Below are 26,371 nucleotides of genomic sequence, written 5' to 3' on the forward strand. Positions count from 1 at the left end.
ACCAGGGCCCTGACTGGGGAGGAACCTGCAACCACAGTACATGCCCTTGACCAGAATCAAACCTGGGACCCTTGGTCTGCAGGCCGACGCTTTCTCCACTGAGCCAAACTGGCTAGGGCTGCAAGCTGCTCTTTAACGTTCTCTGGGAGCCATCATTTTGGCTGTGTTCTGAGTGTCTGTTCTCTCTGTTCTCCCTCCAGCTTCATGTACTGGACGGATTGGGGGACCCCTGCCAAGATCAAGAAGGGGGGCCTGAATGGCGTGGACATTCACTCACTGGTCACAGAGGACATCCAGTGGCCCAATGGCATCACCCTGGGTATGTTCGAGGGATGGTGGTCTCAGGGGGTGAGCAGTCTAGATGAGAGAGGACAGAGGCCAGGTCACCCCTGCACACCACGCAGCTCCCCGAGTTGTATATCTCCTGTGACTAAACTGCCTCCACCCTTCCCCCCACCCCAGCATTTGGTCAGGCTCACCAGCAGGGGTGTGGTCAGAGCGGCTTTTCCGGGCACACCTCTGCTGGGTCCTTCGGGGGCTCTTCCTGCAGCAGAGTGACCAGGCCCAGGGGCCCCTCTGGCATCAACACATGACTTCTCCTTGTCCACTTGTGGGTTCTAGATCTTTCCAGCGACCGCCTCTACTGGGTCGACTCCAAGCTCCACTCCATCTCCAGCATCGACGTCACCGGGGGGCACCGGAAGACAATTTTGGAGGACAAGAAGAGGCTGGCGCACCCCTTCTCCTTGGCCATCTTTGAGGTGGGTGCTCCCCTGGGGTTTGAGGGAATGCCCAGCCCAGTGCTGTTTACTGAGCGCCACTCATGTGTGAAGCGTGAGCGCGCATGCCAACAGGTCAGCTGGCAGGGTCTAGTTCATGCAAGCCAAGACTAACTCAGGAACTGCCCTCCACTATAAAGAGGGCTTACACCTCTTCAACCGTCGTTTCTGTGTTATTCTCGCCAGAAGGATTCTCAAGGGTCTGAAGCAGCAGCTCTCACACAGAGGCTGTTTGCTGCCCAGAGCATTTGGGAATGTCCGGAGCTTGTGGGAGGGCTGCTATGGTAAGGTGACTAGACGTCCCGATTTTGGCCGGACAGTCCCGATTTTTTGGCGGGACAGTCCCAGGACACAGGACAAATTGTTAAAAATCAGGACATCTGGTCACCTTACTAGGGGTGTCGAACTCAATCAGAGAAGGGGCCAAAATCTAAAATCCAGCCTAAATCGCGGGCCGAATGGTTTACTGAACAGTCATAAACTGTCATTGTGATGGAAACGCAGCGGAGTGCAGTGATGACAGCGCGGTGCGGGCCACATTGCAAGGCCTGGCGGGACGGATTTGGCCCGCGGGCCTTGTGTTTGACAATTGTGCCTTATACTATGGACCTCTAGTGAGTGAAGACCCGGATGCTGCTAAATAGCCTGCAAGAGGAGCCACCACATAGAACCATTGGCCCCACGTAGCACCCCCGTGGGGGAATTCTGTCTAGGAGAAATGGTGTTCTGTTGGTAGACCCTGATTCATAACAGCCAAGAGGTGAAGGCAGCGAGTGTCTGTCTGGGATGAGTGGATAAGCCCCACATGGTCCATCCTTACGGCAGAATCTCATTCAGCCTTAACAAGGAAGGAATTGGCGACAGCGCTACCCTATGGATGCACCTTGAGGACATCCTGCTGAGTGAAATAAGCCAGTCACAGAAGGACGAATATTGGACCGCTTCCCTGGCAGGAGGTCCCTAAGGAGTCCGATCCAGAGAGGCAGGAAGTAGATGGGGAGCTAGGGCTGCAGAAGTGTTTAATGGAGACAGAGTTTCCATTTGGGAAGATGAGAACGTTCTGGAGGGGGATGGTGGTGATGACTGCCCAACACAGTGAATGTATTGAATGCCAAGAAAATGATCAAGATGGTATATTTTGTGTTCTGTGTGTTTTACCACAATTAAACTTTGTTTTCAGAAGAAGAAATGATGCTACCACCTAGAAGTGCTGTTTCCCAGAGACCCTCTGAGGCTCGGGGTGGGGAAGACAGTGGTCTGCCCTTCCCAGTGGTTAATGGGGTCTGTCCTCTTCCTCACTGCCCGTGTAGGATAAAGTATTTTGGACGGATATCATCAACGAAGCCATTTTTAGCGCCAACCGCCACACGGGGTCCGACGTTACTTTGATGGCAGAAAACCTGTTGTCTCCGGAGGACATTGTCCTTTCCCACCGCCTCACACAGCCAAAAGGTGAAGGCGGGGTGCTCACCTCTCCCACTTCCCTGAGAGAGCTCTGCAGTTTTCTAGAATTTTCTGACCTTGTTCTTGCCCTGACTCCCTGCCTTTTGCACCTCAGGGATAAACTGGTGTGAGACAGCTTTCCATTCCTACGGCGGCTGCCGGTACCTGTGTCTCCCGGCCCCACAGATCAATTCCTTCTCACCCAAGTTCACCTGTGCCTGCCCTGATGGCATGTTGCTGGCCGAGGACAGGAGGAGCTGCCGCCCAGGTAGGGGACACCAGCCTGCCTGGCACAAGTCCTGCTTCTGCCACCTTCTCGACTCTGCCTGAGCCTCTCTTTGCCCATCTGTCAAATGAGAGAGCAAGGCCCCCAGAGGCCATTGTAAGGACTCGTTAGCAGGGGTATCGGTGGTCTGCCTTTCTTAAATACTAGAGAGGCCGGGTGCAAGAAATTCATGCATGGGGATTGGGGGGACATTCCTTAGCCCAACCTGCACTCTCTCCAATCTGGGACCCCTCGGGGGGATGTCCAGCTGCCTCTCTCAATCAGGGTCCGCTGCCTCCTTCCTAACCACTCGCCTGCCTGCCTGCCTGATTGCACTTAACCCCTCTGCCTGCCTTCCAGATCACTCCTAACCATCTCTGCCTGCCTGATTGCCCCTAAATATCTCTGCCTGCCTGGCTGATCCCCTCTAACTGCTCCCCTACAGGCCTGATCACTCCTAACTGCTCCCCTGCTGGCCTGATCACCTCTAACTGACTCTGCCTCACCCTGCACACAGGACCCCTGGTTCCCTCCCCCTGCCAGTTATAGGTACCCAGGGCCTGGGCTTCCCTCCCTCTGGCTGGCCTCAGGCATCCAGAAACTGGGCCAGCCACAGCCACAGGTGCCCAGGATTGCGGGCTGGGTGGCTTGTCCCTCTCCCAGGCCACAGGCCCAACCACTGGCACGTGGGATCGCAGGGCTGGCGGCTTGTCCCTCTTCTGGGCCGCAGCCTGGCTGGTCCTCATTCCTCTCTCCCCAGTGTTATGTCTGAGCCATTAAGCATGATGGTGTGAGGGTGTGATGACCATTTGCATATTTGCTCTTTATTATAAAGGATTGAACATATCAGCACTGTGCTAGACACTTAGACTCAGTTTATTTTTTTTAAAATATATTTTATTGATTTTTTACAGAGAGGAAGGGAGAGAGATAGAGAGTTAGAAACACCAATGAGAGAGAGTCATTGATCCGCTGCCTCTTGCACACCCCCTACTGGGGATGTGCCTGCAACCAAGGTACATGCCCTTGACCGGAATCGAACCTGGGACTTTTCAGTCCCCAAGCCGACACTCTATCCATTGAGCCAAACCAGTTTCGGCGGTAACTGATCTTATTTATTTTATTTTTTTTAATCACTTTTATTCATTTTTAAAAAATATTTATTGCTGAAAGTATTACATATGTCACCTTTTTTTCACCATCGACCCCCTCCAGCTGCCCCCACGCTCCCGACGCCCCACCCCAGGCCCTCACCACCCTACTATCTGTGTCTAAGGGTTATGCATATATGCATACAAGCTCTTTGGTTAAATAGGGGAGGTGGTTGATTTTAGAGCAATGGCTCTTTTCAGTTATGTATATATATTTATGTTGCTAAAACAACTGGTCATTTAATTTCAAATACCAGTATTTTTCTGAAGTCTTTTGGTATGTCCACTCTTGCATCCCTTATGAGTCCAGTGTTGGGAAGTTTACCCACCAGCTTAATATATTTTAATTTCCCCCAAAGTTCATAGGTTGGGTTATTTTGAGGAGGAGGAGATCTCTTTTATATTTAGGAATTAAAAAAAAACAACTACACTGTAGACTTTCATATGATTCTGAGCTTCATGTGATTCTGAGCTTTCCCTTAAAAGAGAAAACAAAACAAACTTGTTTCTTTTTGCTACTGCCATAAATATTTTTGTTCCTTCGTTTCAGTTCGGAACCCCGGTTCTTACTACATTTCAGCTTATCCTTTTAGTTCCTATGAAAGTATTTTGAGATTGTGTGGTTGGTTGTCTCATCTTATTTCTCTCTTTCTGCATATCTTGATTATTTTTTTATCTGACATTTAAATGTTTAAAAACTGTCACTGAAAAATCAGGGTACGTTTTGCTCACAGTTGCTTTCCAGTCCTTGACCAGATCTGTCTGTGCAGGTGGGTAGGAAGGAGGGGTAGAGGGGCAGCATCAGAAGTTCTTCCTCAAGTGCAAGCTTGTGCTCAGTGCTGGCGGCCCGAGATACAAGCCTCTGGGCATGGCAGCTGGCTCTGTTCTCCAGGAACCGCTTGTTTGAACCGACACTCACGTAGCCTTTTGTGACTTCACAGGTGCCTGCTGCACAGGCCAGTGCCAGTGTACCCGATGTTCTTTCTTGTCCACAAGGAGCAGCGTGGAGGAGACTGCCACTTCCTTTCCATCTTTTTTCTTCTTCCTTCTTTCTGCAGAGTTCGGGGTCATCATCTTTTATTTACATAATATTGTCCTTCTTCATTACACTCATTGTGTTGCCCTTGTATCCAGAAACTTTAAAAGAAAAAACCCTTAGATTAGATTCAAGCTTATGCAGGGCACACACCTCTCATGCGATTGCAGTCAAGCTCCCAGCCAGGGCTGCGGTCATGTGAAGGTTCGCCCGGGGCGGGAATAGCTGCTTCTAAGGTGGCTTACGCGGTAGCTGTTGCAGCAGGACTCCGTTTCATGCTGGTTCTGTTTCCACTGCAGGGCCTGTGCACAGGGCTGCTCCCAGTGACATGGGGGGATGTATGGAATGTGTGATTCCCTCCACCTCCCACCCCCAAAGTTTTTATGTTGAAAGTATATTGTTGAGGCCTGGCCAGGGAGCTCAGTTGGTTAGAGCATCATCCGGATATGGTAAGTTTGTGGGTTTAAAACCTAAACATTCAAGAATCAACCAATGAGTGCCTAAATAAGTGGAACAATGACGCACGCACTTTCTCTCTCTCTCTCTCTCTCTCTCTCTCTCTCTCTCTCTCTCTCTCTCTCTCTCTCTCTTTCTCTCAACAAAGTTATAGAAAGTATATTGTTGAAATAGAATCTGCCCTTTTCAATTTTTCTCATCCTCAGAGAAAGTCTCAGTTTGGAGCTAGTGTCCATAACACTGTGATCTCCCTCTCCGGAAGCAGACATCAGCGTGCTAGCATTCTTGCTGCTTTTGATTTCAGTTATTTCTCTGTGGCCCTTGGCACTCACAGGCACGTGTTACTGTAAGCAGCACTGAGCTTTCAGAGCGCTCCTCGGCCACAGGGCACTCAGGAAATGTCTAATCTTTCCAACACAGAACCTGTAGTGACCACCCGGGCACCCAACATGACTCGCTCCACTGTGACCACTCCTGAGCTCACCACCGCCAAGATGGTGACGAAGACCCATCAAGGTAAAGGCCAGGGCCACCCTGGGTCCCAGCTCATCCCGATGAGCATCCAGGTGGGCTCGTTCAGGGGCCAGAGCAACTCAGTGATAACCTAGAGAGTGCAGTTAGTTTGGACTCCTTTGCTGACATAGCCTGTGTATCTCTGACGCCTCAGTGTCCCTACTTAAAAAAGAGGCTGGTGCCGAGATCAGTTTGGCTCAATGGATAGAGCGTCGGCTTGGGGACTGAAGGGTCCCGGGTTCGATTCCGGTCAAGGGCATATACCTTGGTTACAGGCATTTCCCCAGTAGGAGGTGTGCAAGAGGCAGCTGATCGATGACTCTCTCTCATCGATGTTTCTAACTCTCTATCTCTCTCCCTTCCTTTCTGTACAAAATCAATAAAATATATTTAATAAAAAAAAAAAGAGGCTGGTAACAGTGCCCACCCACCTTGTGGTAATAGTGGGGATCACATGGGCGAGCTCATGCGAAGAGTCTGAGCTCATGGTGGCTGCTGACCCCAGAGCCCACCGCACAGGCCCAGGGGTGTGAAGTGTTGTCCAGGCCCATTCACTGTCCTGCTTTCAGCTGTGTGCCCAGCAGGGCCAGCAGGAGGGTGAGGCAGGTAAGGTACTCCTTGAGGCAGCACCTGAAGGGCACCAAGAAACTCAGGACTCAGTATGTTAATCTGTTGTTTTAAAAAATCAAATTGCCAAGCGATAGCCCGTGGGGCCAACCACCTATTGTAAATAAAGTTTGATTGGAGCCAGGATCCTAGGAAGGCAGGATCATTCAAGGGTAGCGTCAGATCCAGTCTTCCTAAAAATCTGGGTATTTTGTTCATCGTAGGGTATTGGAATTAATTTTTATTTTTAAAAATAATTCATCACCCAGCTGGTGTAACTCAGTGGTTGAGCATTGACCTATGAACCAGGAGATCATGGTTCAATTCCTGGTCAGGGAACATGCCCAGCTTTTATTTTATTTTATTTTTTTAATAAGTTTTTATTGTTCATATTATTACAAATGTTCCTCCCCCCCCCCACCATTGCTCTCCTCCATCAGGTTCCCACCCCACCCTCTGCCCTTTCCCCTCTCCCATTGTCCTCATCCATAGGTGCACAGTTTATGTTCAGTCTCTTCCCACGCCCCCCTATCCCCTTTTCCCCAAGAACCGTCAGTTCACTCCCCTTCCATACCTCTGATTCTATTATATTCAACAGTTAATATTGTTCATCAGATTTTTTTAATTTCCTTGGTTTTTAGATTTACTTGTTGATAGTTACGTATTTGTTGTTCATAATTTTTATCTTTATTTACTTTCTCTTCTGAAAGAACCCCGTTCAGCAATTCATATAATTCTGGTTTGGCGGTGATGAACTCCTTTAGCTTTTTTTTATTAGTGAAGCTCTTTATCTGGCCTTCGATTCTGAGTGATAGCTTTGCTGGGTAGATTATTTTTGGCTGTAGGTTCTTGCTATTCATCACCTTGAATATTTCTTGCCATTCCGTCTGGCCTGCATGGTTTCTGTTGAGAAGTCAGCTGACAATCGTATAGGTGCTCCTTTATAGGTTACTACCATCTTTGCTCTTGCTTCTTTTAATATTCTCTCTTTGTCTTTTGCTCTTGGAATTTTAATAATGATGTGTCTCGGTGTGGTCCTCTTTGGATTCCTTTTGTTTGGAGTTCTGTGCGCTTCCTGGACTTGTAAGTCTAATTCTTTCACCAGGTGGGGGAAGTTTTCTGTCACTATTTCTTTCAGTATGTTTTCGATATCTTGCTCTCTCTCATCTTCTGGGACCCCCATAATTCTGATGTTGGTTCTCTTGAAGTTGTCCCAGAGGTTTCTTACATTATCTTCAATTTTCTGGATTCTCTTGCCTTCTAGCTTCTGTAGAGGAGTGTCTTCTGGCTCTTTATGTTCCAAATCTTTGACTTGATTCTTGCAATCTTCCCTTCTGTTTTTAGGACTCTGTAAAATATTTTTTATTTCAGACAATGTATTCTTTATTTCTTGTTGATCCCTTATCATTTCTTGTTGACTCCTTATTAATTCTAGTTGATCTCTTTTCATATCCTCATAGGCCTTATCCATCTTTTCTAGGAAATTCTTGAAAAACCTTATAAGCGTAGATTTGAACTCTATATCCAGACGCTTTTTGTCCTCCATTTCTTTTGTTTGTGATCTATTTTGTTGTCGCATTTCGCAGTTACAGATGGGACGAGGTTTCAGGGTGGAGCCTGCAGCTTTGGCTTCTGTCAGCCCCGCCCTATGCGGGTCCTTCAGTGCTCGCTGCTGCCGGCGCCTCTGAGAGAAAGGTGCCCTCGATTTTCGCCTGCTGCCAAACAGTCTATGCTCTCCCCCAATGAGCCCGGTATTGGGGTTCAGTTCAGTTGGAAGTGGAGTTGGAGGTGGCGTTCAGAGCAGTCTGGAGCCCCAGTCTCCTTCCCGTCAGGGAGATCCCGCGGCACAGCCGACCGTCCCTTCTCTGCGCGCAGTGTGCGCCTCCGAGACCTCCTTTCGCCTCTCCCCGGGGTTCCGCCTTACAGCCGGGCTCCCTATGCTGAGCCTGAGTCCCCGGGGTCTGGCCTAGAACTGGGGATCAGGGCAGTCAGGCCCAGCACAGTCGGAGTTTTATCTCCTTCCCGCTAGGGAACGCCCGCCAGGCACTCGGCCTCCCTCCTCTCCGGCTCCGTCCTCTCCGCGAGCCGCGTCTCCGTACCTTGGGCTTTTCCAGCTCCTCCGCACCTCCTTCTGGTTTTCTCCTTGCTTCTCGCTGTAGAATTTCCAGTCAGTCAACCTTCCTGTAGTTCTGGGCAATGTCCGTTTTATATTTTAGTTGTATTTTATTGAAATTGTTGTGTGCGGCTGCAGCTAGGTGTTCACCTGGTCGCAGCCATCTTGGATCCCTCACATGCCCAGGTTTTAGGCTCAATACTTAGTAGGGGGCCTGCAGGAGGCAGCAATCAATTATCCTCTCTCATCATTGATGTTTCTCTCTCTCCCTCTCCCTTCCTCTTTCTGAAATCAATAAAAATATATATTTAAAAAATAACATTGCCCTGGCCGGCATGCTCAGTGGTTAGACTGTCAGCCCACACACTAAAGGGCCCAGGTTCAATTCCCAGTCAAGGGCAAATACCTGGATTTTGGATCCCAGCCTTTATTTCCACTCTCTGAAAAGCAGTGGAAAAAATATTGTCTGGTGAGGATAAACAAACAAAACTAAAATACTGCTGAATTATTGAATTGGGGCTGGGGGAGCTTTAATTTTTGTGCTTCAGACCAGTGACTCTCCTCACCTTAGCCTGGCCTAAAGTCATGACCTCCGTGGAGGAGGTTAGAACTGGGCTCTCAGTGAATTGATCAGAGACCCACCGTTTGTGTTTTCGTCCACCAGAGGGCGCCCGGCCTAGCTTTTGAGCAACCGGAAATGGAGCTCATGGACTTTTCTGGCCAGAAAAAAAAGTCACATCAGCATGTTTCAGACATATTTCCCCCTCAGAGTAGCTGAAGCCTTTGTTCAGCCATAAACGAGATAAAACAGGAGCTGCTGTGCTTATGGGATGCCTGGAACCCTTCTCACGTGTGGGGTTTGAAAAGCCGTTTCACGGGCAGGAATTTGGCAAAGGATCCTTTGAAAGGGAAAAACTTCCCAAAAACCCTGCTGCTGCCCTAGGTTATTGTTGTCACAGGCTTCTTAAATATTTGCAAATGCAATACTGGGTATCAATTTCGTATACACATGACCAACAGCCAGAAGCGTTGAAACCCAGATGGATTTGAACACGGTGGTAACTACAGCTCACCAGCCTACCTGTAGCCCGGATGTGGCTTCTTTTATCTTCCTAGCCTGTTTTTCTCTTTAGAGACCTCTACAATTTATATTTTTATTGATTTCAGCGAGGAAGGTAGAGTGAGAGAGAAATAGAAATATCGATGATGAGAGAGAATCACTGATGCCCCCACTGGGGACTGAGCCCACTTCCCAGGCATGTGCCCTGACCAGGAGGACCTCCTGGTTCATAGTTCGATGCTCAACCACTGAGCCACTCGTGTGCATGGAGCCCCTTGTTGTCTGGCTCAGGTGCATTGCATGGTGAGTGGTTATATAATGAGGTGTCTTTCCCCACCCTGATATATTTTATTAGCTGGGGACAATTGACACAGGACTATGAAACTTGGTGCGATTCAACCAGACTCTGGAATTGGTGGACCCGTGAAGCAAAGGCTTATTACCATTAAATGCAGAGCCCGGCTGAAAATTTTCACCAGAGCCCTGTTAATATCAATACCACAGAGTCCCGTAACTCCAGTTGCTAACAAACGAGGCCCGAGGCCCGGGCACAAGCCATCGTGCTGCCCTTGGATCCTGGGAGATGCTCCAAGTTCCTCTAAATGTTTAAGGGCAGTGGGAGGTGCCAGGTGCTTCCCTTTGGGTGTCAGCCATCCTATCCCTGCTGTTTGCATGCCCTGCCTGAGCGTCTGAGCCTCACTGTCTCCCTTTCCCCCTGCAGCCCCGAAGAGCGGGGAGAAGGCCCCGGGCGTGAGCTCGCTCTACATCGTCCTCCCCATCGGTAAGCCCACTGGCCACTGGCTGGCCCTCCCCCGGTTCCCTGGCCTCCCTGCTAGTCGCCTTTTCTCTCAGGAATGGGGTGTCCCCACATGTGTCCTGTCATCACTGCACTCCCCTTCCTAGCTTCATTCATAACAAATCTAGGTGAGGGCCTCCCATATACCAAGCCTGTTTCTGGGGACACAGCTGTGAAAGAAATGAACACCTCGCCCCATGGGTGCCCACGTGATGTGCAGATGGGGGATGAGCCCGAGGCCCCGGGGGCGCTGACACCGGGCGGGGCGGGGGGCGGGAATGCTTCTCTTGCGGGGGCGAGTTTGCAGAGCGCCACGGTCCCTTCCTCAGCCCATCAATCATAGTTTGGTTAGCGTCGCCCGTTCTTCCTTTTGTGAAGAAATCCTTTTGAGGCGTCCCGTCAGCATCCAGCCTGCCCACAGATACTTTTATTTTGGTGCCCAACAGTCATTCGACTGTGGGTTGACAGACGTGTCAAGTGGGACCCTCACCCCCTGGTGGCTTCCAAGTGTGTGCTGCCCTACGCGTCTCCCACCCTCTGGGCACTGCCCAGGCTGTTTCACAAACTGGGCTGTGCACGCCCTTGGCTGTGCCCTGGGTCTAAAGAGGAGTAGCCCCCTGCGTGGGCAATCCCTGAAGAAACCGGAAGAATCCACCACAGTTGAGCATTTCCGGAGTGAGGCGGTCTTCAAGTGAGAGATTGGTAATGCTTACCGATAGGGTTTTCACAATGGGCAAGGATTTCTTTAAATCAGAACAAAGCCACTCACAAATAAAAAGGCTGGAGTTTGCCGAAACCGGTTTGGCTCAGTGGTAGAGCGTCGGTCTGCGGACTGAAAGGTCCCAGGTTCGATTCTGGTCAAGGGCATGTACCTTGGTTGCAGGCACATCCTCGGTAGGGGGTGTGCAAGAGGCAGCTGGTCGATGTTTCTCTCTCATCGATGTTTCTAGCTCTCTATCCCTCTCTCCTCCTCTCTGTAAAAAATCAATAAAATAAAAAGATAAAATAAATAAAAGGCTGGAGTTTGAAGGCAGCTCACTGGCCCCTGGGGCACCAGGCGGGCATGGGGCACAGGGCAGGGAGTGACGCCAGGCTGCCTCCCTGTAGTGCTGCTCGTCCTCCTGTGCCTCGGGGCCTTCCTCCTCTGGAAGAACTGGCGGCTGAAGAACATCAACAGCATCAACTTTGACAACCCCGTGTACCAGAAGACCACGGAGGACGAGGTCCACATCTGCCCCAGCCAGGACGGCTACACCTACCCCTCGGTGAGAGCCCCAAAGCCGTCTGCACGGCCGGGCAGCAGGGAGGGTGGGGAAGGAGAGACCCCAAGACATGGCAACGAACAGAGGGAAGCCACCAGGGGCTGGGAGAGAGGGGAGGCGAGTTTAGAAGAGGCGGTTTGGGCGGGCCTCCTTAAGCAGGAAGCAGGAAGCGTACGGTGTGCAGAGGGGGCAGCCTGTGCAAAGGCCCTGAGGCTGGACCGAGCCTGGTGTGTTTGAGCCCAATGGCCACAGCACAGCCACTGTGGCTGGAGCGGAGAGAGGGGGAAGGAGGGAGGAGACAAGGGCAATGAGGGGCCTGGCAGATGGAGCAGGACCTGGTGGCCCTTGGGGAGGACTTGGGCTTTACTCAAAAGGAGGAAGGAGCAATGGAGAGCTCTGGGAAGAGGAGGGACATGGCCTGACTTGGGTGCTCACAAGCACCCCCTGGTGGTGGCTGCTGTGTGAGGACAGACTGGGGAAGGGTGAGGGCAAAATCTGACTCGGGTGCTCACAGGCGCCCTCTGGCTGCCATGGGGGAAACAGACTGGGTAGAGGTCAGCGGCCAGGGGACCAGGGCGGAAGTGATTGTGCCGGTCCCGGCCCGTGATGAGGAGCAGGTGGCCTCTGGCCATGTTTACTGGAGGTTGGACTGATTATTTCCGGTGTTTATCGTTTTGTTGACAGAGGCAGATGGTCAGGATGGAGGATGACATGGCATAAGGCGCTGCCTCCAGCCCTGCCCTTCCCCAGAACCTGCTGCTGGTCAAGGGCAGGAAGAACACTTTCTCCCCAAACCCTTGACCTTTCCAAAACCCTTCTTCAGACCTCCGCCACCCTCCCGTTCCGCTCAGAGAAAGAAGTGGCCAAAAGCCCTGCTGGCAGCCGACCTCGACGCTGGCAGCCCCGGGCCTGTCTGCCAGAGCTTTGTTTTATATATTTATTTATTCGTCTGGGAGGCAGGCGACAGAGCACGCGGAATGGGTTTGGACTGAAATTTTTTCTTGACCTTTTCTCCTCAATTGGCTCCTCGCCTGAGGAACGAATGGACGGAGGGACACCGAGCAAGAGAAAGCAAGTGGCTCTAAACCGGAGAGCAGGCGCTGCCCACAGGGTCCCAGGCAACTGCCGAGCCCTGACCTCAGGAGTGAATGTGTTTACCTCTGCCTTGCAAGCCTCGGTGGACGCCAGAGCCAGCTTCCGCTCTGCCACCCCCAGATCAGGATGAGATCCGTTTCTAAGCCGAGTATGCGCCCTCTCCTTAAGCCGGGAAAGGGAGTCTGGCACTGGTGTGTGGACATGGCTGAGTCCAGCACACCGGGGTGGCCAAATGAGCCCCATTCATTCAACAAAACCTCGACAGTTCCCTAGGGAAAGCCTGAGTCACCCTTTGCCCTTAATATTTATTGAGTGCCCGAGGCCCCCGGGTAGCTTGTGTGTGAAGATAAGTGGCCTCCGACCCCTAGCAGTGACCTCCAGCCCCTGGGGGGCTGTCCGGACCAGCCTGTGACCCAGTGCCAGCCCCTCCCACGTGCCTTTGCACTTTTCTAGTTCAGGTTTGTACATCCGTAAAGACTACAGTTCTTTATTTTGCACTGTTTTCTGGTCTGGCTAGGACGGGCTCCCAGGTCTGAGAGGACCCGGGAGTGGAAAGGGGATGAGGTGCCGTCTCATGGCCTTTCTCCTGGCACGTCAAAGCCAACATGTGGTTATCTGGCTGGTGTTTCTGCTTCTCTGCACATGTCCCTGAGCCATTCATCTCCCCGACAGGACAGTTGTCAGGGATGGTGTTTCAGCCCTAAGACATCCGTGGGTGTGGTCCTTAGATGGGGCTTAGGAAACGAAACTGTCACACGTGTATTCACAACTGAAGAGTCGGTGGGAGGGGCCCGGGGCTTCCCTGCCATTGTGCACTACAGACACCAGCCACGGTGCCAGCCCGCGGGAAACTGTGAAAGGTGTTTCTCGCTCTGAAGCCTGTAAATAGAGCCTGTCCCTAGGAGCGGGGCGTTTGTGTTTGCACTTTGCACATTTGTTGAAACATTTACCACTCATCTATATGAAAACAGATCTATTTATTTTTGCAAACCCCGGGTGCTGCTTTGTTGGGTGACCCTCAGGGACCTGCATCGGGGGAGAGGCCTCGTCTTTCTGTGCAGCGGACCTGCGTGCGCAGCCCGGGCGCTGTGCTCCTCGGGAGACCCGTGTCCATGCCGCCTGCGTGGGCTGCTCGGGGGGTGGGCTTTGATTTTAAACCTCTGTACAGAATGTTTTTATAGTCTGACTGTCTTACTTTGATTACATTTCTTAAATGAACCATTTGGCTAAACCTGATGCACTGTCTTCTTCTGTTCCCTCACTTCCTCCATCTGCTGGTGGGCTGGGCTCCGCAGGGGCGAGGATCTGAGGGAGCACGGCTCTGAGCTCAGGGCAGGCTCAGGCTCTCGTGAGGTTGTGCTCAGCTGGGAGGCAGCTCTGCTGGGTGCTCCCCGGAGCTGGGGTTTTGCTAAATCTGCTGCTTGTTCATTCATTCAACAAACACGTATGGGGCACCTACTGCGTGGCCAGGTCCTGTTCTAGGCATGTAGAAAAAAAAAGACAATAAAAATGACTAAGAGTCTGGGCCCTCAAAGACGTGACTTTTTTTTAAAATTTTTAAATATGTTTTTATTGATTTCAGAGAGAGGGTTAGAAACATCAATACTGTGAGAGAATCATGACTGGCTGCCTCCTGCATGCCCCCTACTGGGGGTCGAACCCACAACCCAGGCATGTGACCTGACCAGGAATCAGACCTGGTTCATGGGTTGACGCTCAGCCACACCGGCCGAGCAAGGACATGAGATTTTAGAAGGGGAAACAAGATTACTATATTTTAGAAGAATGTTAGACAGGATAATGGGACAGACAAATGACTGGCAGAGGATTTGAGCTGAGTCAGAAAGAATAACTGGCCATGTGAGGGTCTGTGGGGAGAGTCTCAGACGCAGGCTTCATGGAACATGGTATTTCTGGAGGGCATATCCCTCCAAACCTTTGGGCCCTCGGAGTGGTTGGTGTGAGGGCCTCGGGAAGGATACAGCAAAGGCTAAAAATGTGACTACATTCGCCACTGAGATCTAACAAAAGTTTGTTGAATCTACAGATTCCACATAGAAATATTTGGCTAGAGCTTTGGGTGTCTGCTCTGCACACTGCATCCATCTCAGTACCCTGCATCTCCACTCCCGTGCACCACAGCTTCACTTGAGCCTGGGCCTGGGGCCATTTCAGCATGCCCTTGAACATGGCAGTCAAACCACAAATAGTCCCTGAGTATCAACTGTGTACAGTCAGAGCCCACAGCAGATGTTTGGACAGAAAGAATTCAATATAGAGACCTACGTATAAAAGACAAAGGAGGCAGGCAGGCGCCATGCGATGCCACCTCATACCCATTAGAATGACTCTAATAAAAAACAAAACATTAGATCGCATGATCTCACACATCTAGAGGAAATGATGAACAACATAGACTGATGAACAAAAACAGACCCAGAGAAAGAGAAGCAGCGATCAGAGTCTCAAACCTCAGAGGGAAAGTAGGGGAGGGTGGGGGTAAGGGGAAGAGATCAACCAAAGGACTTGTGTGCATGCATATGGGCCTGGCCAGTGGCCATGGACAAGGGGGGGGCGGGGGTGTGTGTGTGAGGGCATATGTAGAAAGAAAGGGGTTTGGAATGGGATTGGGGAGATGAGGACAATTATGTGATACCATAATCAATAAAAAAAATTAAAAAATAGAACAAAACAAAATAAGTGTTGAAGATGTGGAGAAATCAGAGCCCTATGCACTGTAGGTGGGAATGTAAAATGGTGCAGGCTGTGGAAATAGTATGGTGGTTCCTTGGAAAATTAAAAAGAGAATTACTGCCCTAACCAGTTTGATGGTGTATAGAGCATCGGCCCGCAGACTGAAGGGCCCCAGGTTTGATTCAGGTCAAGGGCACATACCTTGGCTGCAGGCTCCATCTTTGTTCCTGGTTGGGCTCATGTGGGGGTCAACCAATGGATGTGTCTCTCTCACATCGATGTTCCTCTGTCTCTCTCCCCCTCACTTTCACTCTCTCTAAAAATCAGTGCCCAGCCCATGTGGCTCAGTGGTTGAGGGTCAGCCTATGAACCAGGAGGTCACAGTCGGATTCCTAGTCAGGGCACATGCCCAGGTTTTGGAGTCAATGCCTGGAGGGGGGTCGGGAGGAGTGTGTGCAGGAAGCAACTGATAAATGATTCTCTATCATCATTGATTTTTAAAAATATATATTTTATTGATTTTTTACAGAGAGGAAGGGAAACAGAGAGTTAGAAACATCCATCAGCTGCCTCCTACGCACCCCCTACTGGGGATGTGCCTACAACCAAGGTACATGCCCTCGACCAGAATCTAACTTGGGACCCTTCAGTCCGCAGGCTGATGCTCTATCCAATGAGCCAAACCAGTTAGGGTATCATTGATGTTCTCTCTTCCTTTCTGATATCAATAAAAATCTATTTTAAAAATAAAAAATGAAAATATACCCTTGGGGATATATATATATATATATATATATATATATATATACACACACATATACACACACACACACACACACACACACACATATATATATATATATATATATATATATATGTATATTGATATTGATATATCCTATCTAATAAAGAGGGAATATGCTAATTGACCAACACTCCATCACAAAGATGGCTGCACACACAGCTGAGGCCAAGTTCCCATAAGGAGCCTTAACAAGCAATCAGCAGGGGCCTGAGGCTATGCCCTCCCCAGCCCCAGTGGAGCTTGACAGAGGACTTCAGGCTGCACTCCCCACCCCGGTCTGGGCTGGGGGACCTCAGGCCACGTCCCCCATCCTGGCGCTGGGCCAGGGGACCTGAGGCTACCCCCTCTGCCTGACAGGGCTTGATAAGGGTGGGACTGGCTGGGTCTGGATCTAGCCCAATGGGGGGGCCGGCAGGGTCTGGGTCTCATATGATTTTGAGGTGCATGTGGGTGGGCGGGGATTTGACTCTGGGTCCCATGGTGTGCCCCAGCCTCTGGCAGAGGAAGGTTTTTATATACATTTTTACTAATTTTCTTTCATCTCTGACACTTCTATTATAAAGGGCAAATAGCAATATTAAATTTTCTCCTCTAATTCCCACAGCTGATGGGGGGGGCTTGGCAGGAGCAGGCCCGGGGCAGGGGCACTGGTGGGGAAGAGCACAGGCTGAGTCAGGCCGCCTGGGTTGACAGATGACCTTGGGCCCATCAAAGCCAGTTTCCCCAATAAAACCTGGGCCAAGGCCGAGCCACCTCCCGGTTCTGTGATCTGTGGTGGGAGGTGAAGACCAGGAGCTGCTATCATTTCTGTCCACAGGGTGGCACTTCCTTCCTTTCTTCCGCCTTTTGTCTTGGGAAGGCTCCAAAATGCCTCTGGGGTGAAAGCTGAACTGGCCAAACAGGAAGCATCGGGCTTGCACACGGACGGTCAATAATTGGGTGATTGACTGAGCCGATGCTCAGTCATGTGGCAAATGGGACAAATGGACCTGAAAGGCCTGCACAGGGGAGTTGGCTGGAGGGAGCTGAGAAGGGGTTAGAACTGTGAGGGGGGACGGGGGGAGAGGCAGAGGCAGGGAAGCTTCTGGAACCCGGCCGTGACGGCTTTGCTGAAGGAGTAGTCACTATTACCATCAGGCACCCTCTGGGCACTGGCTATGGCACCACCTGGGGTTAGAGCTTTGACATACAAGGATGTACATACATGTCTGCGGGATGAACTCATCCGCTCCCTGTGGTGACCAGCACCCACTTTACAGATGGGGGGGGGGGGGGCTCGGGGTCCCTGGACCGACTCCCCTGGCCTTTTCCCATCACCAGCCTGAGACGGTCACCATGGGGGTGACCCCTTTCTGGCTGGTCCCCTGGGCTCAGAATGGGGTCCCTCAGCGAAAGGTGTGAATGTCACCAGGTAAAGCTCAGCCCCCTGGACTGACTGGCCATCCTCCTGGCCTATGGGCTCAGCCCGCACCTAAGGGGCTGGTCCCGGAAGGGAAGGGGCGCAGTCTGGGGTTTGGGGGCTGCCTCCCCAGTATGGGTATAGGCTCCACAGCTCTGGCGGGTCCGGGTGGGTGGCAGAGGAAGCTGTTCTCCCAAGCCCGACGCTCTACACGTCCTCTGCTGCTGCCCGCCCCCAGCCCTGGCATCCCAACCACAGCTGCCTGTGGTGAGTCAGGCTGGAGCCTGCGGGGCTGGGCCAGGTCCTCTGCAGGGAAGGAGGAGAAGGGGGGCCGGGGGAGCACTGCCCCCAATGCCCTGCCTGGGAGGCGGGTGGGGGGAAAGCAGCACCCTCTCCGCCATGAGGCTGAGGGCTGTGTGAGCTTGTACAGGTCCCGTCACCCACCCCTGGGCCCGATCGCCGCCCCTCCAGGCAGTTCAGCTCGGGTTTCAGTGCAGCTTCCTGCCCTCAGCCGAGGGGCTTCCTCCTTCCCGAGCCCCACCCTCCCGGCCCAGCTGCTCCCTCTCGCCCTGCCTCCCCTCCCACGCTGCCTGGATGAAGGAGGGGAGCTTGGGAGTTCACAGGGAGACCAGCACGGCTGGACTCTGGGATCCTCCCCACGTCCCACTGGACGGCAGGCCCAGCGTGACGGAGCCCTGTGGCCTCGGGGTGCCCTGCGCCCTGGCCGCTGTGGTTCAGAACGCCAGGCTTCAGTGCTGCTCCCTGTGCCCGGATCACTGGCTCCGACTCCTGTCCCCTGGGGGCTCAGGTCTGGGCTCTCACGACACCTCCTCCCTGGGCCTCCTACAAAGCCCTCGCCCCTCCAAATACCAACAGCATTTATCAGACACTGGAATGACCTCAGGGTTAAACTCAAGTTCTGGATCCAGTTCAACCCCAGCTCTGCCAACATCAGCTGCCAACCTTCCCTGTAAGGAGCCATGGAGCTAGCACTCAGCACCCGCTCAGCCCTGAAGCCAGGGCTCCGTGGAGCGTGGCTTCCTCACGGGTGCAGGTCCCAGAGGCGAGCCCTCACCTCGCAGTCCAGGCCGCTGGGGTCCTGGGGCCGCCGTGCGGCGGATCAGTGTGGGCCACACACGGAGGCCCCGGGAATCCAAACAATGCTGTGTCCGTCCGTGCTGAGACCGTCCTGCCGGCCTCGCTGAGCTCGCCGGGGGGTGGGGTGAGGGCTTTGGCCTCAGCAACACCTCCTGTCAGCCAGGTCGACCAGGTGTGTGCATACCTGACCAGCAACCACCAATCAAGAATGACTTCACAGCCCTAGCTGGTTTGGCTCAGTGGATAGCGCATCAGCCTGGGGACTGAAGGGTCCCAGGTTCAATTCTGGTCAAGGGCACATGCCTGGGTTGCGGGCTCGATCCCAGTAGGGGGTGTCACTGATATTTCTATCTCTCCCTCTCCCTTCTTCTCTGAAATCAATAAAAATCTATAACAAAACTATATGCCCCCTCCCTTAAAAAAAAAAAAAAAACGATGTCTGAACCCAGGCCTGCTTCTGTCACCTTTCGGGCGTGACCTAGCGCAGGTTCAGTCTGTTCTCGCTGGTCTTTCTCCCTGTGTGACCCCGGACAAGCCCTTCTCATCTACAGTGAAGTGTCCCTGGGCCCCGTTCTGACCGGTCCGTCTTCCCGTCTGTAACATGGACTGTCCTCTGTTCGGGGTGGTGCCAGGCCCTCGCTGGGGGTGGGGTGGGCGCAGGGTCAGGGCTGACCCTGGGTTCCGCAGTCCGGTGACCTGGCTCCCCACTCCCTGGTCCTGGGCACATGGATCCTCCTCCTCCCTCCACAGGCGGGGCCAGGCTCAGCGGCTGCTGGCCAGCCTCCAGCCTCCAGCCAAGAGCTGGTGGAGAGGCTCCAGGAATGGGCGGGGGCGGGGCAGGGGCGCAGGCTGGAGGCTGTGGGCCTGAGCCTCTCCTGCTGGCTGTCCCAGGCATCTGGCCAGATCCCGGCAGTGAGTCAGGGCCCAAGCATGTTGGAGGCCGGGGTTCTCCCCGCCCCTGTGAGCTCAGGCGCCTCCCTGAGCCCACCCGCCCACAGGGCCCGGCCAGGCCGTGCTCCCACACACACACGCTTGCTCACTCCTTTGGGTCAGTCCCCGGAGACTGGGTCCATGCAGTCTCCCTAGAGGGACCGTCTTCCTCGGGGGAAACGGAGCTGCAGGCAGGCACAGGCCCCACGGCCCCCTGAACGACGGCCCAGCCCCACGCCCGCTCTCCACTCCAGGTTTGGGGGGAAACGTGCTCTCCTGCCCGGACTTTCAGCTGGGCCGGGGGCGCTCCTCCCCGACCCAGGCGAGCAGGGGAGGCCAGCTGTGCCCGCAGGAACGGCCACCATGACCGCTGTTAGCTGGCCACGGGACACTGGCAGTAGCCGGAAACATGTGTGGGGTCACAGCTGAGGTGGGTGCTCCTGTTTGATGAAGGAGGGGAGCTTGGGAGTTCACAGGGAGACCAGCACGGCTGTACATGTATGTACAAGGATGTACATACATGTCTGCGGGATGAACTCATCCGCTCCCTGCGGTGACCGGCACCCACTTTACAGATTGGGGGGTGGGGGGGCTCGGGGTCCCTGGACCGACTCCCCTGGCCTTTTCCCATCACCAGCCTGAGACGGTCACCATGGGGGTGACCAGAATTGAACCTGGGACCCTTCAGTCCCCAGGCTGACGCGCTGGAGGCCCGGGGCTGCTGCTCAATGCCCAGGACTGCCCACCACACCGACTGGCCCCAAGGTCACCAGGGCCGAGGTGGAACCCTAGTGCAGGTCATCTGCTGCCCTTCAGACGTGGCTGGCGCAGAGGGGGGCTCTGCACCCACTTCACACGGTAAGACTGCTGACCGGGAGCGGCAGCCGCCCGGAGGGCTGTGCACAGGAACAGCCGGGCCCTGGAGACGTGGAACCGCGTGAGCAGAATGGGCGGCAGGCCTCCTTACTGGGCCCTGCAGGCAGGCTCCTGGCCCCAGGCCCTCCAGTCCGTGCTGAGCCCACTGGCTGTGCTCAGGTGCTGCTAGAATCTGCTGTTCCCACTGCCTAGAATGCCCGTCTCTGACTAAAACACTAATTGTGCTGACTGCAAACACTTGGGTGGTATAGAGGTGTACAGAACCCAACACCCAGAGCTTCCTGAACAATCTACTGGCTCCAGGCAAAGCTGCATCCAGGGGGCAACAGGTGTCCACGGCTCTACTCCCGCTCCTCAGGCAGGCAGGTCGCAGCTTCCCACAGAGTACCCGTCACCGAAAATGAGCTTCAGAGAACACTGACGGGCCAGCCCTGGTCTAGGTTCCGTCGGTTAGGGTTTATTTTGACTGTTTGGGATAGAAACACAAAAGTAACAATGGGACACACGGAAGTTCAGGGTCAACCTCTTCTTCCCCTTTAAGGAGGTCCAGGGCTGACACCAGCTCCCCCATCTCAGACACCAGTTCTGTGTCACCCCCATCGCGCCGCACCCCTCCTCACTTGTGGGATGTGGCTGCCACGTCTCCAGCCATCACACCCAAACCCCAGAAAGTAAACGGCGGGGGAAAGAGAGGGTCCGCTCCCTTGCCTTTTAAGGATTCTTCTGGAAGTTTCATACAACACTTCCACTTACATTGCATTGGCTCAATTTAGCTGCAAGAGGCTGGGGGATGAGTTTTGACCAGGCATAGCTCTGGGGTGGCATCGGCTCACACGTGACTCCTCCTGGGGCAAAGGGATCCTTTTCACCTTCATCTGTGTCTTGGTGCCTAACACTGTGGCACTCAAAGATACTCTCTGAATGAATAAAAAAGGGCCAAACTTGAATAATAAATGATCAAGACCGGGAACTTGTCTTCATACACTATGGTGTCACGGGTACAGTGTTGTCACAGCTGTGAAGTCACAGGCCTGGCACAGTGAAGTCAGTTCTCAATGGTTACCTGGCCCAGGGCAGTCCAGCATCTGAAGCAAAAAAATGGGGAAAGGAGGGGAGAATTCAGTAAAAATACCATTTATGTTTAAACATTTAATTTTAAGCTGATCTCACCACCAAGGCACTAACCACACACCACAAATGATTCCCACTCTGTGCAAGACGGTCCGGAGGCTCTGGCTACCACTCCGTGTCCACCAAACTCCAGAGGTAGTCGCTGATGAACTTGGTGGAGAGCTGGGTGCTGTCCAGGTGGATGGGCTGGGCCACGCTGGGGCCGCGATGGACTGCGGGCGCGATGTAAGGAAACCCGACGCCCGTCCTCCCCACGGCCCCCAGCAAAAGGTGCCTTCAACGACGAACAGATTTTCGTGAAGAAAATCTTAAGCTCCAATAATGCACCATATTGTTTTTATAAATTGTGGTAAAATACATAACACGAAATTTACCATCTTAACCATTTTCTTTCTTTTTTTTTAAATCCTCATCCAAGGATATTTTTCCATGGATTTTTAGAGAGGGAAAGACAGAAACATCGACGTGAGCCGAAACCGGTTTGGCTCAGTGGATAGAGCGTCGGCCTGCGGACTGAAAGGTCCCAGGTTCGATTCCGGTCAAGGGCATGTATAATACACTGGTTGCAGGCACATCCCCGGTGGGGGTGTGCAGGAGGCAGCTGGTGGATGATTCTCTCTCATTGATGTTTCTAGCTATCTATCCCTCTCCCTTCTCCTCTGTGAAAAATCAATAAAATATATCTAAAAAGAAGAAAAGAAATATCGACGTGAAAGAAACACACCCACTGGCTGCCTCCTGCAGGTGCCCAGGCTGGGAGGAGCCTGGAGCCCGTACATGCCCGTGACCGGACCTGAACCCGGACCCTCTGGTCCGCAGGCCAGCGCTCTGTCCGGAGGCGAGGGCACCATCTTAGCCATTTGTAAGTGTGTAGGTCAGGGGCATTAACACACCATCCATCTCCAGAACCTTTTCATTGTGAAACTCAAACACTGTCCCCATTAAACACTAGCTCCCCGGCCCCTGAACCTACCATCTACTTCCTGTCTCTGACTTTGACTCCTGCACGTGCCCCGCCGAGGGCCCAGGCGGGGGGAGGAGCCTGGAACCGAGGTCCACACCTTTGACCAGAACTGAACCTGGGACCTCATGTAAGTGCAGTCTTACAGTATTTATCTTTCTGCTCCCGGCTTTTTCCGCTCAGCATGTCCTCCACAGCAGTGAACACATGGGTTGCCTCCACCTTCTGCGACCAGTGCTACTAGGAACAATGACGTATCTGTCCCTTTAGGATTTACCCTCGGACCCCCACCCTGCTCCCCCCGCGGCTGCAGCATTTCACATGCCCTCCAGCAGTGCACACGGCTCCTTTTCTCCACAAAGGATACTGCCTTTGATCATCCCCGGTTCACACTCATAATCCCACTCAATTTTACTAATTCGGTGATAAAGTTGAGCCACATACCTGCATATGAATACAAAAGAGAGAGAGAGAAAAGAAAGTTACCCCAGCATCCACCCCGACCAAAGCTGTGACTGAACACACAGACCCGGCATGCCCTCACACTGGCAGTTACGGGACCTACATGGCTGCAGGGATGGTGACCGTCGTGTCGTCGTCAACTTCCTTCTCCTGTTTCTCGAGATCAGCCTCAACCTCCTTGAGGTCCTCCAGCTCCCTGGTGAGCTGAGTAGAGCAGGAAGTTAAGGATCCCTGATGCAGGGAGGGAGGGCTGCCTTCATGCTAAAGCAGCCCCACGGGCCCAGGGCTCCTGGCTCCAAGCACGGTTTCTAGCGTGAATGACTTCACCCCCCCAGGATCCCAGGAGAGGCCGAGGCCCGGCTGTTCGAACGGCAGGAAAGGATATAGGAGGCTGGCCTGCAGGTGAGTGTCCTGCTCGCTGGCCTTCTGAAGTTTGGCTTCGATCTGCTGCAACTCGGCACCGCCCTGGCTCGCCAGCTCCTTCGCATCGAGGAGGCTCTGGGCCACACCCTTCTCTGCCTTCAGGATCTCTGCGGGTGGGAGAGCCCGAGGAGCAGACTGTGGTTCACGGGCCTGTGGCCTCAACTACCCTCCCCCCCATCAACGATCAACCATGAACGGTCCCACTTTCCTGTCCGCAGCCCCCCAGCCCATTCACCTTACTTCCAAAAGTCTACTAGTTTCCCCCGGACCTCTCACAAACACTGCCATTTCACTGAGACACATCTGAATCCACACAAAAGAATTAAAAAAGGTTCTCGCACACCTAATCTTAACCTATAACGTCACAATCCCTCCTGCTGCCGAGCAAGAAGCCTGGGACTGACTCGCTTTCTGCATCCTGTTGGCCATCCAGGCCTGACAGGTCCCCCTGCCTCAGGTCCTTCGTCCCTGAGGCCACCCGTACGCCTCCCCCTGCCCTGGCGTGGTCTCTCCTGTTGCCAATCGGCCGATCCTCAGCGGCTGCCTGTGAAGTCCCTCCCCTACTCAGACCCCCATGGTCCCGTGTCTCCGGGGCAAGGTCCAGGGCCCTTTGAGCACCTTCACCGTTCCCGCCAGCCCCCTCTCCCTCCTTTTCACTCCACCACGTGTTTTTCTCTCCGCTCTGGCTGTAAGGACGCCTCATTCTGCAAATGCCACATTTTTCACAGCCCTGGGCCTCTGCCTGCCCGTCCTCCGTGGGACACATCGAACCTTCTGGGTAATGCCAGACAGCGGGACACTCTCTTCTCCCTCCTGGGGCAACTGTGCTCCGTGACAGACCTCTCACACTGAGTTACTTCCTCCTCGAACCCGAGATTGCATCTGAGAGTCACCACATGCTGCCAGCACCCACTCAGAACAAACACGTGTGGAACACAAACCCAGAAAGATTAAGAACACCTTCAGGTCGCTGTGTTCCTTCCCACAGAGGCGGGGGAACCTGCCAACACAGATAAAAGCGCTTCTCCACCGGCTGGCATGTAAGTGTTTACAATCGGACACTGTTAACCTTTAACCAAACTATTATTACATGTATATGGTTGTGAACATTTAATCACACACATGTGGCCGAAACTGGTTTGGCTCAGTGGATAGAGCGTCGGTCTGTGGACTCAAGGGTCCCAGGATCGATTCCGGTCAGGGGCATGTACATTGGTAGCAGGCGCATTCCCGTTGGGGGGGGGTGCAGGAGGCAGCTGGTCGATGTATCTCTCTCTCCGACGTTTCTGGCTCTCTGTCCCTCTCCCTTCCTCTCTGTGAAAAATCAATATACTTAAAAAAAAACAGCCGAAACCGGTTTGGCTCAATGGATAGAGCGTTGGCTTGGGGACTGGAGGGTCCCAGGTTCAATTCCGGTCAAGGGCATGTACCTTGGTTGCAGGCATACACCCAGTAGGGGGTGTGCAAGAGACAGCTGATCGATGACTCTCTCTCATCGATGTTTCTAACTCTCTATTTCTCTCCCTTCCTCTCTGTACAAAATCAATAAAAAAAAAAATAAAACACACACACACACACACGTGTGCACCCACATGCCCCCTCTAAGCCTCTCCACCCCTCTGAGGCAGGGACTTTCAACTCTTCACTATCTTCTCAGGCACCGACCTTCACAGTTTTAAGTAATTGCTCACACTGGTTTCTTAATCTGTCTGATGAGATGTGCCTGCTGATTTCCTGTTAGGGGAGCTGAGGGTCTGGTTTCTTACGAAGCCTTCCTGCCCCTTCTCCACTCACCCTCCTGAGCGTGTGCTCTGTGTGCAGGATAACCTGGGCCCCCCCCCCCCCCCCCCCCCCCCCGCTCAGCGCACCCTCACCCGCTGAGGGAGGTGGCCCAACCCCTCCCACCATTTGAGGCTCAGGGACTTGTCCGCAGGCACGCAGCTCCGAAGCCTGGGTCTGCACCGGATTCACTGGCTCAGAGCCTCAGCTCTGAGAACACCGACTCCTCTCTCCGGCCCCAAATCCAACCAACTGAGGCTCAGGGCTAAGAGTCTTCTTTTGATGGTGTCTTGGATTAGTCAAAAATGATACTATCTGTCCAATGTTCTCCCCACATGCAGCCGGAGGCACTTTATCCACATCCATTTATTTAATCCTCTCCATAGCCCTGGCTCCCCCCACCTTCTTGGGTTCCTACTAAAATATCATCTCAGAAGGCCTTCCCTGACCCCGCCCCAAAACATCACCACTCCTCCCTACACAGCCTAGGTTTTCTCCTGGGCCTGTCGCCTCCAGACGTGTTCATTTTTTCTTGCCATCCCCTACTAGCATATCAGCTCCCCTAAGGGATTTTGTTCTGCTGTCTGCTGCCATCCAGGGTGGGCACTACGCCTGGCACACGGCAGGTGCTAAGTAAAACATCTAAATAACCTTAGGAAGTGGAAAGGCTGGGTTTCAAACCCGGCACCTGGACTCCTGAGCCCCAATGCAAACCTAGAGTCTCCCAGTCCCTGCTCCCCGAGCGCTCAGAACTGCGCCAGGCGCCCCAACTCCTATATTCATCACCAAACCCCTGGAGGGGGCTGCGGTCCTAAAGCCCATTTCACGGGTGGGGAAACTGAGGCTCAGAGGGAGCAGCGCCCGCCCGCCCGCTAGCCCCCTGGGAAACCGGCCAAGGGCCGGGGGCACGCAGGAGGCGGGGCTCGGGAGGCCGGTCCCGGCCTCGCCCGGCGGAGGCCCCGGCCCTCACCTCGCAGCTGCTGCTCGGCGCCGTCCTGCGTCTCCAGCAGCCGCTCCACCATCTGCCCGTAGCGCCCGAGCAGCCGCCGCTGCTGCGCCGCCGCGTGGTTGGCGCCCAGGAGGCTCAGCAGCCCCTGGCACAGCTCCTCCATGTCGCGGAAGGCCGCCATGACTGCGCGAGCGCCAATCCCGCGCAAATTTAACTGTTTGCTAGGCCCGCCCCCTTCCTGAAGAGCTCCGTTTCTATTGGCTTGATCCTCCGCCAGTCATTAACGAAT

At 53.4% G+C, this 26,371-nt stretch overlaps 2 protein-coding genes across 8 annotated transcripts in view; one reads left to right on the forward strand and one right to left on the reverse strand.

Moving 5' to 3' along the window:
• Positions 1-13,806, forward strand: part of LDLR (low density lipoprotein receptor) — a 39,818-nt gene extending 26,012 nt beyond the window's left edge. Inside the window, exons 11-18 of one of the 3 annotated variants that reach the window (XM_045589225.1) lie at positions 201-319; positions 622-761; positions 2,090-2,231; positions 2,338-2,490; positions 5,551-5,646; positions 10,144-10,203; positions 11,326-11,483; positions 12,165-13,806. In XM_045589225.1, the coding sequence (XP_045445181.1) occupies positions 201-319; positions 622-761; positions 2,090-2,231; positions 2,338-2,490; positions 5,551-5,646; positions 10,144-10,203; positions 11,326-11,483; positions 12,165-12,200 (904 nt within the window). In that variant the 3' untranslated portion in view covers positions 12,201-13,806. The remainder of the gene's footprint in view (positions 1-200; positions 320-621; positions 762-2,089; positions 2,232-2,337; positions 2,491-5,550; positions 5,647-10,143; positions 10,204-11,325; positions 11,484-12,164) is intronic. The other 2 variants (XM_045589226.1, XM_045589227.1) reach the window with 2 other exon arrangements.
• On the reverse strand, positions 89-26,294 carry SPC24 (SPC24 component of NDC80 kinetochore complex). Of its 5 annotated transcripts, none has more exons than XR_006743057.1 (6): positions 26,104-26,291; positions 23,317-23,461; positions 23,035-23,139; positions 22,837-22,913; positions 21,521-21,720; positions 89-120 (listed from the first exon to the last, which is right to left on the reverse strand). XR_006743057.1 is itself a non-coding variant. In XM_045589229.1 (6 exons), exons 1-5 carry the CDS (start codon positions 26,261-26,263, stop codon positions 21,614-21,616), a joined length of 594 nt encoding a protein of 197 aa, XP_045445185.1. In that variant the 5' UTR covers positions 26,264-26,291; the 3' UTR covers positions 20,815-21,462; positions 21,586-21,613. The 5 variants fall into 5 exon arrangements, 2 of the variants coding, with proteins under 2 accessions (XP_045445185.1, XP_045445184.1); XR_006743056.1 differs by lacking the exon at positions 89-120 and adding an exon at positions 20,815-21,462 and having other exon boundaries at positions 21,563-21,720; XM_045589229.1 differs by lacking the exon at positions 89-120 and adding an exon at positions 20,815-21,462 and having other exon boundaries at positions 21,586-21,720.
• Positions 26,295-26,371: the final 77 nt, after the last annotated feature.

The sequence above is a fragment of the Pipistrellus kuhlii genome, unplaced genomic scaffold, assembly GCF_014108245.1.
Source record: "Pipistrellus kuhlii isolate mPipKuh1 unplaced genomic scaffold, mPipKuh1.p scaffold_m20_p_30, whole genome shotgun sequence".
In the NCBI taxonomy this organism is placed as follows: Eukaryota; Metazoa; Chordata; class Mammalia; order Chiroptera; family Vespertilionidae; genus Pipistrellus; species Pipistrellus kuhlii.

Coding starts and splice junctions, on each gene's coding strand:
- SPC24 (XM_045589229.1), bottom strand. CDS start 26,263: ATGGCGGCCTTCCGCGACATGGAGGAGCTGTGCCAGGGGCTGCTGAGC. Junction 23,140..23,316: donor CACCTGCAGGCCAGCCTCCT/ATATCCTTTCCT, acceptor TTCCTGCTCTAC/TCAGCTCACCAGGGAGCTGG. Junction 22,914..23,034: donor GTCACCATCCCTGCAGCCAT/GTAGGTCCCGTA, acceptor ATTCATATGCAG/GTATGTGGCTCAACTTTATC.